This window comes from Aotus nancymaae, unplaced genomic scaffold (genome assembly GCF_030222135.1).
Source record: "Aotus nancymaae isolate 86718 unplaced genomic scaffold, 86718_ANA_hifiasm-v0.15.2.pri h1tg000016l, whole genome shotgun sequence".
Taxonomy (NCBI): Eukaryota; Metazoa; Chordata; class Mammalia; order Primates; family Aotidae; genus Aotus; species Aotus nancymaae.
The window spans coordinates 69,961,966-69,979,103 of record NW_026988428.1 but is presented as its reverse complement, the minus strand read 5'-3'; the positions used below and the strand labels follow the sequence as shown (position 1 = coordinate 69,979,103).

The 17,138-nt window shown below is 52.1% G+C and overlaps 1 protein-coding gene and 1 long non-coding RNA gene across 51 annotated transcripts in view; one reads left to right on the top strand and one right to left on the bottom strand.

The window, feature by feature from the left end:
- Window positions 1-15,783, top strand: part of CACNA1C (calcium voltage-gated channel subunit alpha1 C) — a 700,658-nt gene extending 684,875 nt beyond the window's left edge. For all 50 annotated transcript variants that reach the window (XM_064377545.1, XM_064377576.1, XM_064377544.1 and 47 more), the window contains 8 exons: window positions 2,073-2,200; window positions 2,708-2,842; window positions 4,405-4,757; window positions 6,994-7,122; window positions 10,128-10,234; window positions 10,575-10,678; window positions 12,520-12,852; window positions 14,986-15,783. In XM_064377545.1, the coding sequence (XP_064233615.1) occupies window positions 2,073-2,200; window positions 2,708-2,842; window positions 4,405-4,757; window positions 6,994-7,122; window positions 10,128-10,234; window positions 10,575-10,678; window positions 12,520-12,852; window positions 14,986-15,285 (1,589 nt within the window). In that variant the 3' untranslated portion in view covers window positions 15,286-15,783. The remainder of the gene's footprint in view (window positions 1-2,072; window positions 2,201-2,707; window positions 2,843-4,404; window positions 4,758-6,993; window positions 7,123-10,127; window positions 10,235-10,574; window positions 10,679-12,519; window positions 12,853-14,985) is intronic.
- On the bottom strand, window positions 989-15,243 carry LOC110567686 (uncharacterized). Its single transcript, XR_002478038.2, has 4 exons — window positions 15,155-15,243; window positions 14,894-15,065; window positions 14,180-14,250; window positions 989-2,872 (listed from the first exon to the last, which is right to left on the bottom strand). It is a non-coding gene; the product is annotated as an uncharacterized LOC110567686 (long non-coding RNA).
- Window positions 15,784-17,138: the final 1,355 nt, after the last annotated feature.

Here is a 17,138-nt window from a genome sequence, read left to right as displayed (position 1 = left end):
ATTCTTTTTGTTCTTCCAAGAGCAGTGTTTCTTGACCCTATCAAGCTCCAAATCCCTTTTTATAGCAAAGAGTTTATATTGCCTTTACTATGATCCCGAATGAAAATTATTGGTAATGTAACTTTCTTATACATATAATTTCCAAATATTAATATAATTCTATAATATATTAATATTAACATATAACATGTATAATATATTAATATAATGTCTTCACTCTAATATAAAGGCTCTTAAAAGCAGGTGTTTGCAATATGTAAATACTCAGGCATAACCATACTAGAAGATACAGTTAACTGATGACATCTTCTCATGTACCCACTTACAACACATACAGCTGGGTTTACAGGAAATACGACAATACTGAATATTGTCAACACTTTGTATTTGACATTTTGAAATAAAGGGTAAATAAGTATATTAAGTAAGTGTGTGAATAAACAGTCCCACACACATAAATGCACACACACATCCTTACACATTGAATAACCGTGATGTGATGCTTACGGTGGGTGACCCAGATACTACAAAGAGCATCGTCATCAGGAATACAGTTTTCAAAAACGTGAACCTGTTTTGGCCAAGTCCGAATAACCCAAAGTATAGTTTTCATCAATTTACACGGTTGTATTCCTGGAAATTTTCAGGTATGTTAAAGCCATGCAAAAAAATGTCCCATGTTCATTTGCAAAGTGAAATTATGTTCTGATCTCAGGGAGTCATGAACAGAATCATGGATATGTGGCATAGGCTCGAAAGCCATGCAGAGTACAAAGCTGTGATTGCAAGACGTGCCTGCACTTTAAGGGACAGGTCTGGAGCTACTTAATGCTGGCGGCACCCCGCAGCGCCCTGACAACTAAAAACCATCCTGCACATTTACTGTGCGCTCCTTAAGAGGTGACACCACTTGTGTCGAGAGCCACTTGCCAGAGGGAAAGCCGGACTTGGGCTAAGTGAAAATCCCCTACGAAGGCCAGTGCCATATGATGTTTCAAATGCATTATTTTATTGAATCCTGACAACATTTCTGTGAGGTTTGCTCAGGGAACTAAAGTTCTTAGAAACTGAGTTGGTGACCCAAGGTTACCTGGAGAGTCCAGAGCAGATTCAGGGTTCAAACCCAGGCCCAGGAAACCTAAGACTCCAGGCTTGTCCCACCATTCAGTTCTTCTTTCCTGACTATACTGGGCAGGGGACCCTGGGTTTTCTCTCCCACTTGGAAATGGGGCCCTTGCCAGAGAAGTGGGGGTCATCACTGCTGTGGATTTGGTTATTTTTGAGGGACAGGCAGGAGAAAGAGAACCCTCACCAGCCTCTAGATCTAATCCCCAGCGGTCTGTTGGGCCCATTGCATCTCTTGACAAAGAACCAAGAGGTTCTTTACCAGGCATGAATTTTTTCATGTAGGAACTTACGGCTTCTCCACCATCAGGTTCACTCCCAGGACAGGGACTGATGATGTCACATGTAATCTTGGACACCCAGCCCAGCAGAGATGCAGCCAAGCCACCTGGCACAAAATCCCAATCTGGTTTGAAAGAAAAATCTGAACTTCCATGGGAAGAAAGCCCTCCTTCTGCCAACCCCTCCCTCCAACCTAAGTGGGACTGTGTTGCACTTGCATTTGGAAGAGTCGCCAATTGAGGAGGGACATTTGAAATTTTGGAATTAAGTAAGAGTTAGCAAATATCAGTAAAGTTAAAAAAAAAAAGGTGGAAAATAATTTTGAAAGTAGTCTACCTTTTCCATAAAAAAAAATAGGATAAGAATATGTTTGTTAATTTACAGAAATAATTTGCACTAAGAATCTCCGAGAAAATACTCAAGAAACTAGATTATCTACAAGGAGGTGGCAACTAGGCAGATAAGGGCTGTGGTGGGAAACACTTTGCACTATAAGCATTTTTATGTATTTTTTTCTCTTTTTAAGCCATGTGAATGTACTACCTCTCCAAAAAAATTAAACCTAAAAAGTTACAGAAAGTTTGGATGCTGAAAAAAAATGGATGAAGTACAACTGAATTCCCCTGCTCCCCTCTTACCCCCTCTCCCCTCTCCATACGTCTCAGATGATGAGGTCACCGTTGGCAAGTTCTACGCCACGTTCCTGATCCAGGAGTACTTCCGGAAGTTCAAGAAGCGTAAAGAGCAGGGCCTTGTGGGCAAGCCCTCCCAGAGGAACGCGCTGTCTCTGCAGGTGAGGGTCTGGGGGTGGGCCCACACTCCAGGAAGGTCCTGGTCACTGCCTCTACCCTCCAGTCAGGGTCCCGGTCCCTCCCCAGCAGCTGGAGGCCAGGTCCCTGCAGAGGGAAGCTTTCAGAGAGCTCCAGACCTTTCCGAAGATGGCTGTGAGAAGGGAGTGATGTGCCCTTCCCCATCTGCCGTCACTGACTGCCCTCCATGGTCCTGCCTGCTGTCATAGCCCCCAGAGCTCTGAGCACTTCACTGAGGCTCCCATGATGGCCCCTGACCCCGGTCCCCCCTCCTAATGAGCCTTCATCCATCCTGGATGGGCAAATGGATTCTTCCATCAGAGGGCAGCCCAGCCGCCGGTTCACACACAGGCAAACCTTCCAGAGGGTGAGCTGGCTGGGTGGAGGATGCCAGGGCCCTGCAGAGACAGGTCTTGGCCCTGGGCTGTGGCTGGCTGGGGAGCTCGGAGGAAAGGGAGCACGGTCCTCACCATCCTCCCTCTGGGTTCCAGGCTGGCTTGCGCACGCTGCATGACATCGGGCCTGAGATCCGACGGGCCATCTCTGGAGATCTCACTGCTGAGGAGGAGTTGGACAAGGCCATGAAGGAGGCTGTGTCCGCTGCCTCTGAAGATGACATTTTCAGGGTGGGTGGCACCATGGCGCACTCTCAACGTCTATAAAGTTCAGTTTGGAGCAAGAGGGTGGGCAGGGTTTTGCGGAGAACGTCCAGGGGAAAGAGCTGCACCAGAGGACAGGGCCACTTCCAGGCTCTTCCTGATCAGCTGTGTCCTCACCCCTTTGCCTTTTCCAAGCCTGACTCCATCCCAAGGCAGGGCTCCCTGGAAATGGCATTTCACAGTGTCTTCCCAAGGGAAATGTTTCCTAGGAGAAGAGAAACTTCTACATTAGAAGTTATAAAGTGGTCACCCCGGGCATATCTAATCTGCAGGCTTGTTTTGTTTGTTACTATTTGAAAATATGGCACATTCAGGTCAAAATCAAGACTCCTGGCATTCCTTGGAAAAGTCAGGAGACCTGCAATTTTGAGCTTGCATTCCGGCGGGGCAGCAGAGGGCCGGAGCCCAGTGGCAGCTGCCCCTTGAGATGGAGCATAGCATGTGTTCTCCAGGTCTCCAAGCCCCTCCAGTCCTCCCCTTTCCGTCTCCCTTCCTGGAGACTGAAGCTGCCCAGCAGTTGCAATAGTGAAAATTAAACACAGCTGTACCAGAATAAGGGGCATTTATCACTCACTTGTGTTACCTGCCTCACCCCACTGGTATTTGGTTTAAACTCCTCCTATAGCAAGGGAGAAGCTGCCAGTCATAATTGTGCAGGGCCCTTGTTCACACCCGCTCCCAGCCCAGGGCCCAGTTCCCAGGCTGTGGAACACACAGGGGTAAGCCGAGCCCATCCTGCCCCTACTCCTTCTCTTCCTTATCCTTATCCTCATCACCGGAGACATTCGTCAATGAGTAGCCTCAGGGACGTGGCATGATTGTGACATCACCTGACAAGACCCCAGAAATCAAAGGCTCAGACACCAAGGCCCAGGGATGTTCTGATGTCGAAGGTTGCAACTTTGCAAATAGCTACTTGCCCACTTCCCCAGGACAAGGAAAAGATACTGGGGGAAAACACTGGCTCCTGGCTTTAACTATCTGTGAATCCCTGAGGGGAAAAAGAGCATCATGCAGGAAATTCCTCATTTTCAAAACCGTTTGGCCGACACAGCTTTTAGCTCTGCGAGCACATTGGATTTATTTATTTTTAATCTGGTTAGAATCTTCTGGTCGTTTTCCCAGCCCCCACCCTCACGGTGTGCTGGCTGCTCTCAGGGACCACCATCCTAGATGTGCCCTGGAAACTCACTCCCAGCCTTCAGGGACTTCACTGGAAACCTCCAGGGCAACTTGTACCAGCGGCAGCCCCTTGCACAATCCCGTCCCTACCAGTGTGTGGGTTCTCCCAGCTGCCACAGAGGGGAGCCCGGAGCCTTGAGACTGTGGGTCCCTCCCACTCTGGAGCAGCCAGGCATGAAGAAGGTCCTCAGGTGCTCCTGGCTCCCAGCAGGGCTGTGCCTCCCCAAAGGAAGGCAGCCTGCCTTCCCGGGCCCTGCATTCCACTGGCCTGGCTGTGGAAGCTGCTGTCTGGGAGGAGTGGACACTGAGGGGCTTCTCCTCCACTCACCTGTCCTTCTTGCCTACAGAGGGCCGGTGGCCTGTTCGGCAACCACGTCAGCTACTACCAAAGCGACGGCCGGAGCGCCTTCCCCCAGACCTTCACCACTCAGCGCCCGCTGCACATCAACAAGGCAGGCAGCAGCCAGGGTGACACAGAGTCACCTTCCCACGAGAAGCTGGTGGACTCCACCTTCACCCCCAGCAGCTACTCGTCCACCGGCTCCAACGCCAACATCAACAATGCCAACAACACCGCCCTGGGCCGCCTCCCCTGCCCCGCCGGCCACCCCAGCACAGTCAGCACTGTGGAGGGCCATGGGCCCCCCTTGTCCCCTGCCATCCGGGTGCAGGAGGTGGCATGGAAGCTCAGCTCCCAGAGGTAAGCGGGAGGCTGGCCACCCTGCTCAGTCTTTTCTCCTTGTCCTCTGATCCCCTGTGCTCTAGGATGCACTGCTCTGACATGCTGGGATGGTGGGACTTCCCTCCCACCCTGGGCCCCTGCAGGGCTCCTCCCTGTCAGCATCAGCAGCTCCAGGGTTCCCTGGTGGGGCTGAGAGAGGTGCCTAGTCGCGCTTAACTGTGCTGCTTTTCCAGAGTAGGACAGTGGCTCCCAGCCGGCAGCACAGCGCCCCAGCATGTCAGCTTCCTGACATGCCTGCCCTCCAGCTCAGAAAACAGTAAGAGAAGTGGAAGCTTCTCACTAAACCCCTGGAAAAGTGTCCATCCAAGGAGCAGGCACCTGCCCGCGGACCTGCCCATGCCCCCAGAGGGCCCATTTTCAAGTGGCTGCATGCAAGCCCCTAGGGCCAGGCATTTAATTGTGTCACACGACAGGCAAGTTAAAAAGACCATCCCCCTGTCTGCTTTCCTTTCTGCAAGTTGGCTGGTTTAGCCACCCAGAGGCAGCACTGGGGCATCCCTCAACTCACGAAGCCTGCACTGCTGCCTTCTGTGCTCAGGGCAGCTTGCTCAGCACTGGATTTGAAGGGCTAGCTTTACATAGGAGAGGATCTAATCTAGGCATCTAGTCTTGGGGGCCTGCACTTGTTGTGGGGGCCTCACCCTTCTCTGCAACCTCACTCCCCTTCCCCCCACAGCCTTTGAGGACTCAAGTACTGGATCCCCCCACCCCTTCTCCCCTGCTGGCCTCATTGAAGCCTCTGCTGAAGGAGGGCTCCATGTCCATCTTTAGCATCTCAGGGTGAATTAAATCCCTACCCTCTAAGGGCATTTTCCTGTGAGGCTTTGTTCTCTGTGATGTAAGGAGAGAGAGATGTTTAGAGAAGCTGGGGAGGAGACCCTGGGGAATTTCCTTGTCCCCACAGATACGTCTCTCCATGAAGCAAAACACACGCAAAGCACCCAGCACAGTGCCCAGCACACAGTCAGTGCTCATGAAATGTCGGTTCCCTCTGCCCACTGCAGACAGTACAAACAACAGGGCACCAAGCTTCAGCTTGGTGAAGAAGAGGAGCATAGCCCACATCCCAGCTCCCTTGTCCTCTCTGTCACAGCTCAAGGCTAAGGGCAGCTCAGGCCCTGGCGTTGCTTGTGCTGAGAATGGGCCAGCACATCCTGTGCCTAGTGGCCCCTAGAAGTGCTGTTGCCTGCCTGCTGCCACTCTGCACCTCCAACTCCTCCCCCAACACCCTCGCCAAAGCTCACTCCACCTCCCTCCCCTCCCAGTCCTCCTGGAGCTCCCACCTGTCATCTTTCCTTCCCACTGCAGGGTGGGTGGCAATCTGCAGGCCTCCTCGAGAGAACTGCTCCTACCCTGCCAGTGATGCTCAGAGCCAGGGCACTGATCTAGCACTCAGCTCTGAGAGGATGGACCAGGATCTTTCCCTGATGCTCTCGGGGATCTGAGGATAAGGTGGGCCCAGCATGCAAGGTCTACAGAAAGCAAGACAGAGGGAGGCACTGAGCTGAGCTAGACAGGAAAAGGAAGAGGCCTTGGTCCAGAGCTAAAGAAGGCATGGCCTGTGAGCATAAGACCCTGTCCCAGGAGGGAAAGGCACGTCCTAGTGTGTGAGGACCTGGAGCTCAGGAAGGATTCTGGCTCAGCAGGGACTCAGGCTCACTGCCCTCTGCTCAGGAGAGCAAACCCCTCTAGGTGAGGCTTCCACTCTGTGCCTTTGCCCCAGGGGGCCAGTGTCAGAATCAAGGGCACCATGAAAATAGGATGCCAGAGACTTCTCAGCTGTACCAAATGCCAAAGACCCAGGTGTCATAGCTGGAGGTGAGTGGGGGGCAGACTCTAAGGCAGGGCGTATGTCATTCCAATTTCATAGAAAGGGAAACTGAGGCATGAGGTGTGCTAAGCGACTTGGACCAGAGGATAAGTGATTGGGGTCAGGACTCAGATCTCCCTGGATCAACAGTAGACATCCTTCTCCGAAATGGGACCCTCACCCTAATCTTAATACTTCCATGGACCCATCAGCAATCACAGGAGAACAAGGCACCAGCAACTGTGTGCCTATTCACATATGTGTACTTGTGTTTGTGCATGTGTGTATGCATGCATGTGTGTGCGTGTGTGATGCTTTACTTGCTGAAGGAAGGGGAGGAGGGTTGGCAGTTCCTGATGTTTGTCTTCATCTTGGATATTGTAGGTGCCACTCCCAAGAGAGCCAGACAGCCATGGTGGGTCAGGAGGAGACATCTCAGGATGAGACCTATGAAGTGAAGATGAATGATGACACGGAGGCCTGCAGTGAGCCCAGCCTGCTGTCCACAGAGATGTGAGCTCTGCTGCCCTCTGCCAAGGCCAGCCCGGGTGTGGAAACAAATCTGGGGAGGCAAGGGCAGGTCCCTGAGATCCCTCCTCTGGGGCTGATTGGAGGAGGAGAGGAGATCACAGAGAAAAACCTGCACAGCCTCTGTCATCTCCTTAGTGAAATGGGAGCCCCCATCTCACACACACGCACACACACGCACACACACACACAGACACACACACACAGACACACACACACAGACACACACACACGATGCCCTTTTCAGCTTGACCTTTCCTTGCCAGGAAATTTTCTGAACATTGTTTCTTAAACCTTTTAGGCTGTAAGACACAGGCATAAATATATTTTCTGGTGAGACTCAGTGCACACATACATATATTGACAATTAACAAGTGTTTCAACACGTTGCTTATGATAAAGCTGGCCAGAAGAGGGCACTGGTGGCAAACCTACGCCTGAGATCTTTTGTCCTTGCTGCAATTCTTTATTTTAGCTGCCGATCTAGATCCTTTAGAAGGTTGTGGCATTCATTTGGTCACTAACGACTGACCCTTAAAAGTAGGCGTAGCATAGCATAATAGAAACTATCAGAGTGCATCGATGTCACAAAGGTAAGCACTGTGTTGTGAAACACTTGCTTAATTGCCAACAGATGTGTGTATCGAGGGCGTCTCCCTGGGAAACGTCTTTATGACTGAGTGACAGCCGCAGAAGTTTGAGACACATTGTTTCAGAAGCTTTTCTGGCTTTTTTCACCCTCAAAGCTCTGTCTCATCTGTTACTTTATTTGTGACTCACAGCAGGCCTCTGAGACAGGCAGGACATATGTCATTCCAATTTCATAGAAAGGGAAACTGAGGCATGGGGCTTTCCCCAGGGGGAAATGCCTGGGCCCTATAGACTTGCATGCAGCCATTTGAAAATAGGCCTTCTGGAGGGATGGGCAGGCCAGCAGCAGGTGTGCCTGCTCCTTGGATAGACACTTTTCCAAAGGTTCAGAGTTATTTTCTGAGCTGGAGGGCAGGCATGTCAAGAACCTGGCATGCTGGGGGGGCTGTGTCACCTGCTGGGAGCCACTGTCCTACTCTGGAAGAGCAGCACAGTTAAGCCTGGCCAGGCACAATGCAGGGTGTCCTCTCTCAGCCCCACCAGGGAACCGTGGAGCTGCTGATGCTGACAGGGAGGAGCCCTGCAGGGGCCCAGGGCAGGAAGGAGGCACTCACCGACCCATCCCAGCATGTCAGTCCAGTCAGTTCCTGAAAGGACTTTAGAGTGAGGGAGGACTAGCCTTGCAGTGTTTTGAAAGGTGTGGCTGGAGGCAGTGGGAAGGGGCACCAGGCCCCCCACTGGAGGGCGTGTGGGGAGATCAGCAGCCAGACCAGCACAGCGTGTGATTTCCTGGGGTCCAGTGCTTTCTGCTCAGGAACTGGATGGGAAGAGTAGCAGAGGCACCTCCTTTTCCCCTGGCATAGAAGAAAGAGTCCAGTGAGTAAGGAAAAACATGAAAAGAGTCCCAGCCAGCAACTCTTGACAAATCATTCGACTGCCCTGTGCCTTCATGTCCCCGTCAGCAAAATGGGGCATTGGGGTGACAGACCTTCTACTTTTCTGACTCAATGAAACACAGTCAACGTAAAACCAAGAGAAATACCTGAAGTTCCTTATGAGATCATATTCTCTAAGTTGTCTTTTAGAGAATACAAATGAATGCCTGGCCGCCTGCCCTAGAAATCGGGAACAGCATGTGTTTTAACCTGTTTCGGTTCTTCTAGAATGCTTGGTTCACCAGGTGCTCTGTGAAGTCATTAAGAACCCAGTCTCCATCCTCAAGGAAATTCCACAAACTAGGAAATGAAGAGGGTCTCAGGGGAGGAAGATAACACAGAGAGTTTCTCACTACCCCCAGAGTGGTGCAACCCCAAGGCGTACAGGCGTTCAGAGAATGTTGAGGGCAGGGTGACCTTAACGGGTACTATGCACAGGGTCAAATAGTAGCTGGGTCTGCAAGAGTGGGGGTGATTTGCATAAGAAGAAAATATAATAGGGAGGCCTTACCTAGCTGAGAGTAAGAGCAAGGCTTGAAGGCATAAATACTGCGGTCTGCACTCAGCCAGCATTCCTGCACATCTATAAATTCCCCAAGTCTCTGTGCTGTGCCAGGAGCCGGCATGGAGTCACCCTCAGAGGTATGGGGTGGCACCAGGGACCAGCGAGTCAGTGGTCTCATCTGGGAATGAGGTTGGAATGCAACTGTGCTTCTCAGACTACAGGCCGACCCAGCAGGGATTGTGAATCAAGATTTTAATAAAATAGAACATACTAAAGTGGACTAGGACTCACCAGGGTGCAATGCACGCACTGAGGGTAAGCAAAGGGCATGAGGTTTCATTCCATCAGGTGTGTCTGTGCATGATAGGAAGGTGTCAAATCTACTTCTCATTGAGTCTCCATCAAAGGCCTGGAAGCCGTAGAATAGATGCCCTCTGAGATCCCTCGCAGCCCTGCTGTTCACCTACTGAGTGACTGTAGGGTGGTTGTAGGCAGCTGCTCATGTGCTTCTGTTGATGGGGCAGGGATGGCAGAGCAGGGAGAAATCGGGGATGGGGATAAGTTTGGGCTAAAGCTGAGAGTCACTGGGGAAAACAACATCAGTTCATACAGACACGGGAGCCAAGGCCGTTCCCCAAAAGAATTTCATCTGCCTAGGATTCTTTCAGCTTCCTTAACACCTTTGACCCTAGAGTCCCTTCATTTCCCCAAATCAGAACTGCAGGCCCATGAGACAGGCTGCAGGTGAGGAGCTGGGAACTCCTAGTGAGCAGGCCTGGAAGACGCCAGGGGCAGGCCAGAACTTCTTGGGGTGGCAATTCCCCAAACCTGCATGTAAGCGCAAAGTGGGCATCCCTTCACTAAGGATCAGAGCAAAGTGCTTTCTGTGAGTGCAGCTGTCCCTGTGGGTGGCCACTTCTCAGCTTCCAGGAGCAAGCCCCAAGAGTTCTCTGTTCCAGGCTCTCCTACCAGGATGACGACAATCGGCAACTGACACTCCCAGAGGAGGACAAGAGGGACATCCGGCAATCCCCAAAGAGGGGTTTCCTCCGCACCGCCTCACTAGGTAAATGCACACCTCACTCTCCAGGGGTGGTCGGTGGTTACTCCCCAGAGGACACTGGTCAGTTACTCAGGGGTGATTGAGAAACCGTGTGGCCTGGCTCAAACCCGCCTCACACAGTGGGCTGGGTAGATTTCCAAAGCAAGGAGACAACATTCCAAAGGCAGGGTGTGCAGGGATGAGCCCTGGAGAGATGCTTCAGAATACATCTCAGATGAGGGGAGGGGAAAGGAGGAGTGTCCCGGGCCACAGTTACTGCTCCTGGCACCCACCTGGGTGTGAACTGTCACAGGCCAGCATCCTGTTTTCTGCCCTGATCCTGGCTCTCTGGCTGGCTTTGCAGGTCGAAGAGCCTCCTTCCACCTGGAATGTCTGAAGCGACAGAAGGACCGAGGGGGAGACATCTCTCAGAAGACAGTCCTGCCCTTGCATCTGGTTCATCATCAGGTAGCTTTTAGACAGGCCACTGTCACCTGCTAGCAGGCCAGACAGTCCCCAGGATGATGGACAAATTCTGAGGACATCAGTGGGTCTTGCCTGTCTCTGATGGCTGGCACATCCTGCCCCTGCCCTCAGAGCCACCCCATAGGGCTTCATGCGCCTCCTGTGCAGGTAAAGGCCGCAGCAAGGTTTGCAGCATCGCAGGGTGGGGGCCTAGGAAGTGCTGGTGCACAGATCTTCGTGTCATCCTGAGGACCCAGAGCTGCGGGCTCCACCTGAGCTTTTTCTTAGGCTGCCACAGATCCCACTGACTCCCCAGACACTGACTTACGCTGCAGGGCACTCAGGAAGATGTACTTGTACCTAGAGTTTGAACATACCTGGAAATTTTGCTGCACAAAAATCCATCCAGTGACATATAGAAGTGATTAAAGAACCCACCAGCCACATGGTCAAGAGTAGGGAATGACATCCAGGGAAGTTAGGTCCAGGGAGATTCCATAAATGAAACTGTTTCTTGGCGTGGCTGACTCCAGCTGAGATAGTGAAATCCAAGATGCCCGGACCAAACATATTTTAGTATCTTTGAACTTCAGTGTTACCTGAGGCCAATCTATTAACCCCAGGCAAACTGAGTTTCCCAACATTCTGACCTTTTTAATGATACTCTCTTATAGCATGGACGTATGCTTTAAATGACTTTTTTGTACCCAAAGGCATTCAACTGCTAATCAAAACTCACAATCGGCGTGAGATGGCCGGTGTGGCCTTGCTGAGTTGATATGACTTCAGCTCCAAGAAATGAACTGGTTTTCTTAGCCTATGTGTGTTGATTTCCACTGGGCTTTCCGAAATAATGAATATGGCCTTACACTTTTCTCAGATCCCCAGGGACCCAGGAGCCCCAGGCTGAGGACCACCATGGGCTGGGGCAGGAGGTACAAGGATGTGGGGACACTATGTGTGCCATCTTAAAAGATTCCAAATAGTCAGTTTCACCTATCTGTTCTTGTTATACTGGCAGGCACGAAACTCTCCTCTTCATCTCTTTCTCCTCCTGTTCTCTGTGCCCCTAGAGGTGAGCTTTCCCCACACACAGTGTCTCTCTCTCCCGGGAGCACATCCTATCAGAGCAGCTTGCCCTGCAGAGCCTCTGGCCTGGCAGGTCATAATGGCAACAGCCAGGCAGGCCTGGTCCCTGCCCTCAGGATGCTCAAGAACATTCAGGGACAGAGGGCACACCACATGAATCTTTTAATCACAATACAGCACCAGATTTAACAATGGTTCAAAGACAACCTGAGCTAGAGACGGGCAGGGCATTATGAATGGCCTCGTTAACTGTCAGAACCAAAACCACAGATACTGGATTTCCCGACTCTTTGTGAGGTGCAGAGTGCTTCTTCACAGACCTCACTGCACTTGAATCTCACACCAGCCCCGCTAGGCGAATGGATAGAGGGCGTCCGCTCTCTGGCTTTACAGACACACAGGCCTCACCCTGTTCTCCATTCTGTTGAGGACAAAAGCAAGAGTGAGAGAATAAACAGGTGACAGGGCCAGGGCTAAAAGCAGGTTACCATGAGTCTACCCAATCCCAGCTTGCAGAAGTTACAGGAGAAAGAGATCACTTCGGACCCAGATGATCCAAAGATGTATTTTGAGATGGTTGAAAGTCATGCCAGGTTAATGAATAGGACCAAGAGGGGAAAACAATGGCATGTGAATATCAGGCTGGTAGAGCTAGCTGGACACAGCCCCTACAAAGCAGTGGTTGCTCAGAAGCAGGGGCCTGCCTTGCTGGGGGTGGACCCTCCTATTAACTCACACTCCTTGTGTGTCCGCAGGCACTGGCAGTGGCAGGCCTGAGCCCCCTCCTCCAGAGAAGCCATTCCCCCGCCTCATTCCCCAGGCCTTTTGCCACCCCCCCGGCCACACCTGGCAGCCGAGGCTGGCCCCCACAGCCCGTCCCCACCCTGCGGCTAGAGGGGGCCGAGTCCAGCGAGAAACTCAACAGCAGCTTCCCGTCCATCCACTGCGGTTCCTGGGCTGAGACCACCCCCTGTGGCGGGGGCAGCAGCGCCGCCCGGAGAGCCCGGCCCGTCTCCCTCACGGTGCCCAGCCAGGCTGGGGCTCCAGGGAGGCAGTTCCACGGCAGTGCCAGCAGCCTGGTGGAAGCGGTAGGTGACTCACGGGCAGGCGGGGGGAGAAGCCACGGGCAACAAGGGGACTTGGCATGTGGAGCTGAGAAGGGAGCACCTGGCTCTTTCCAAATTCATTGCAGTCAATATCTGAGCAGAAAGACCCTCCCTGTCAGGGCTGCAGGAGGGCTGCTGTGCAGAAAGCCATGCCCACACGAGATGCCATGGGCTCTCCTGAGGCCAGGCCCACTGCAGAGGGTGACAGAAATCACTGAGCAACTCGTCCGGCCATAGACCTATGTGCTGCATCTGCTCAACACGCAAATGTGAGCTTGGCTGCCTTTCTACACAGGCCAGATCCAAGGCGCTCAGGCCTGACTATCCATGAGAATCACCTGGGGAGCTTTGGCAATGAGGACAAATTAACTGACAGTTGTTAAAGCTCTTCGATGATTTTGATGCATAGCCAGGCCGGGAGACACTAGTGTAGAACAAGAGAGCTTTCAGTCCCATGTGCTCTGCCTGGTCAGAGCATTTAGTGCAATCCTGGCACCACATTACTGGGGACCTTTGACACATTGGAACAAGCCCAAAAGAGGATGACCAGAATGGGAAGGTTCCTAGACACCATTTCCTAGGAGAACAGGTTCAGGGAATTAGGGAAGAAAACCTGGAGAGAATGTGACCGTGGAGGGTGCGATGCACCTCTCACACCTGCAGCAGGAGGGATGGGGAGAGGTGGCAGAGTGACTGGCTCAACCCACCAGCAGGCAGATTTCAGCTCACATGAGGAAGACCTTCCCAACTGGCCTCTTCCAAAATGAGAGGGGCTTGCCCAAAAAGTAGTGAGCCCCCATCACCGGACATAGCCAAGCAGAGGCTGTGCTCATCTGAACATCAGGCTGTCGGGCAGGAGGTGGGGGAGTTAATCTGGTATTTCCTGTGGCCTTGGCCATCCTTCATTCATTTCACAGACCTCCCCTGAGTGCCTACTATGTGCAGGCGCTGTTCTAGGTACAGGGACACAGCTGAGAAACACAGCTTCTGCTCTCATGAGCTAACGTTGTGGTGAGGAGAAACAGATAATAAACACACACATATATATATAATACATCAGGAAATTCAGGAGCGCCAAAGAAAAACTAAGCAGGGGAAGGAGAGAAGGAGCAAGACAAACAGATGCATGGGAGGAGTGAGTGCCAGGCTGCACTCAGCTTCCTTCCACCTCCTGGCTCAGGAACCAACTTTCCTATAGCTGGGCACTAAGCAGCCGGTAAGTAGGACAGAGAAGTTTGGGGGTCACCTGCTGGCCCTTCCCAGCAGAAGCAAGGCAGGGGCATGCATGGTGTTTGCACATATACCTCACCCCTGGAAAGGCAGCAGCAGGCAATGGGCAGTGGACCGGTCTCGACAGTTTCACCAGGGAGAATGGTTTCTCTGAAAGAATAGTATAAAGACTCTGTGGGTGTCAGAAAGGAGAGAGGCAGGCTGGGGTCTGCTGATGAAGCAGCAAGGCACCCCCCCTCCCATCCCCGGGCCCCTCTGTGAGCCAAGCCTACTCTGGTTTTTGTTTTGGTTTGGTTGTCTTTTGAGACAGGTTCTTGCTCTGTCACCCAGGCTGGAGTGTAGTGGTGCAATCACAGCTCACTGCAGCCTGGGCTCCTGGGGTCAAATGATCCTCCCACCTCAGCCTCTGGCCTTGGTAGAACCTCAGGCATGCATCACCACACCCAGCCAAATGTTTTTAAATTTTTTGTAGAGACGAAGTTTCCCTGTGTTGCCTGGACCATCTCAAACTCCTGGGCTCAAGCAGTCCTTCTGCCTGGGCTTCCCAAGGTGCTGAGTGACAGGTGTGAGCCACAGTGCTGGGCCATAAGCCAAGTCTTTATATATTTGATGACAGTGTTTGGCCAGCCCAGCCAAAATTCTCTTCTCTGGCCTGGCCATCCCTAATTCTTTTGGCAGATGCTCCATCTCTACTTGTTCCTTATGGGTGCCACTCCCAACACACACACACATACACGCACACACACGTGCACACGCATGCGTGCACACACGCACACTTCCCCAAGTGACCCACCACGTACCCCTGGCCCTAGCTCTCAAGAGAAGAGCTGGGCTCCAGGAATAATGTTCCTTTGGTTCTCCATGGCTCCCATCCCGCGTCTCCAGGTCTTGATTTCAGAAGGACTGGGGCAGTTTGCTCAAGATCCCAAGTTCATCGAGGTCACCACCCAGGAGCTGGCCGACGCCTGCGACATGACCATAGAGGAGATGGAGAGCGCGGCCGACAACATCCTCAGCGGGGGCGCCCCACAGAGCCCCAATGGCGCCCTCTTACCCTTTGTGAACTGCAGGGACGCGGGGCAGGACCTAGCCGGGGGCGAAGAGGACGCTGGCTGTGTGCGCACGCGGGGGCGGCTGAGTGAGGAGGAGCTCCAGGACAGCAGGGTCTACGTCAGCAGCCTGTAGTGGGCGCTGCCAGATGCGGGCTTTTTTTTATTTGTTTCAATGTTCCTAATGGGTTCGTTTCAGAAGTGCCTCACTGTTCTCGTGACCTGGAGTTAACCGGAACAGCGTCTTCATTCATTTCTGTTGGGACAAGACGCGGAGCCTGGGTGCGCGAGCCGCCCTCTGGGAGGAAGGCGCCCGGCTGTGTCCGCAGACGCGGGGAGAGGAGACGGCGAGGGTCCCGGGGCGTGAGGAAGGCGCCTGCCCTCCCCAAGCCCGCAGGCCCCGGGACCGGCAGCGCCTCTGTGGGGAGAGCACCCCGGCTTCCTGCGCGCCCTACCAAAAGGACCCTACAGCAAACGGGTGTCTTTCGACTCTGCTTGTAGAAACCATTTGCACATATTCTGTACGAGCCTGCTGTCTCCCTAGAGCCAGGGCCCTGCGGATTTGGAGAAGGGAGCCGGGCAGGACTTCCAGGAGGACCCCGCCCGGGCCCGGAGAGGGAGGAGGAGGCCGTCAGGGGCGCGGAGCTTTGGTGATGGGCGTCGGGCCGGCCGGGGGCCGCTCACCTCGACCCGTCCCCATCCACCCGCGACGGGATCGCCCCACAGGCACAGGCCACGCCGGGCTCGCGGGCAGCCGCCGGCCCGCAGGCAGCGCAAGGGAGGAGCTGCGCCGCAGGGAAGGGGCCGCCGGCTCCGCCCAGCCAGGTGGTGCTGAGCTTCCGCTGAGCGCTCTTTTGTTTTGTGGTTTGACACTTTTCTTGACAGCATGTTGCAGTTTTCGGTTTTTTGGATTTTTTGTTTTGTTTTGTTTTTGGTTTTGGGTTTTTTGTTTTTTATTTTGTTTTCCCAGGGGGAAGGGAGGAAGAAGAGTGTTTACAAAGTCCTGTAGCCCCCTCACCTTTCTGTTTTCACTTTTGCCAATGTACATCGGGTTTGGTTTTCTTGTATTATTTAAAGGATTGTCGTTTCCTTTTCCCACGGAGGTTCAATAGAAGCCGCTGCAGGAGAGTTTTACCATCCATTGTGTATGCCCAATAATTCGTTATCATTTCCTTAGGTAGTAACCTATTTTTGTTCTGGTTTAGTCCGGTTTTCTAATGGAAAGGTAATTGGCAATGCACTTGATGTGGTCTTGCACATGTGGGTGATAGAGTTGGGTTCCTTTTTATGCTGGGTGTACAGGTGGGTTTGGGAGAGAGGAGCATGCTCGAGAGACCGCGAGTGCGTGACGCGTGTGTGTGTGGTGGGTTGTCTGTGCGCATATGTCCTACCTATGTATATGCACCCACACCATATGCCCGCGCACACCAGTGGCTACGCAGTCCCCCCTTTCTGGTTTAACTGTGGGAAGATCTGAATCTGGGGCCATTTGAAAGCAAAAACAAACCACTGTCTCTGCTTCTGAAATGGGAATCAGTAACCCTTTGCATTTTCTGTCCCACAAGATATGCAAAAACAATGCAATAATATTCATTTAAACTACAATTGTGAGTTGTGTTGGCATTAAAGCTGTATTAAAAAAAAAAAAAGACAGAAATTTAAGGGAAAAACACAAGAAGGCATTTTGCTTCAATATATTCCGTGTAATGTTTTATTGCATTGATGTTTCTGTTGAAGAAACCGTTATACTTGAATTCAGGTCAGTTTCAGTATTTTTCAAATATTTTTTTAAAACTGAGTTGCAATTGTGCCAAGCGAATATAATGAATTGAATTAAGTTGGTTTTTGGATTCACTTCTTGTATATTTTGCTGCATGTAAAGTAAATCATTTTGTATTTGGAGTGTGACAAGCTTTACCTTTGAACTCTTAAGTGCTTTTCTATATGTGGTTGGGGGAAAGGGAATGAGTTTTCTTTAATTTGCACAAC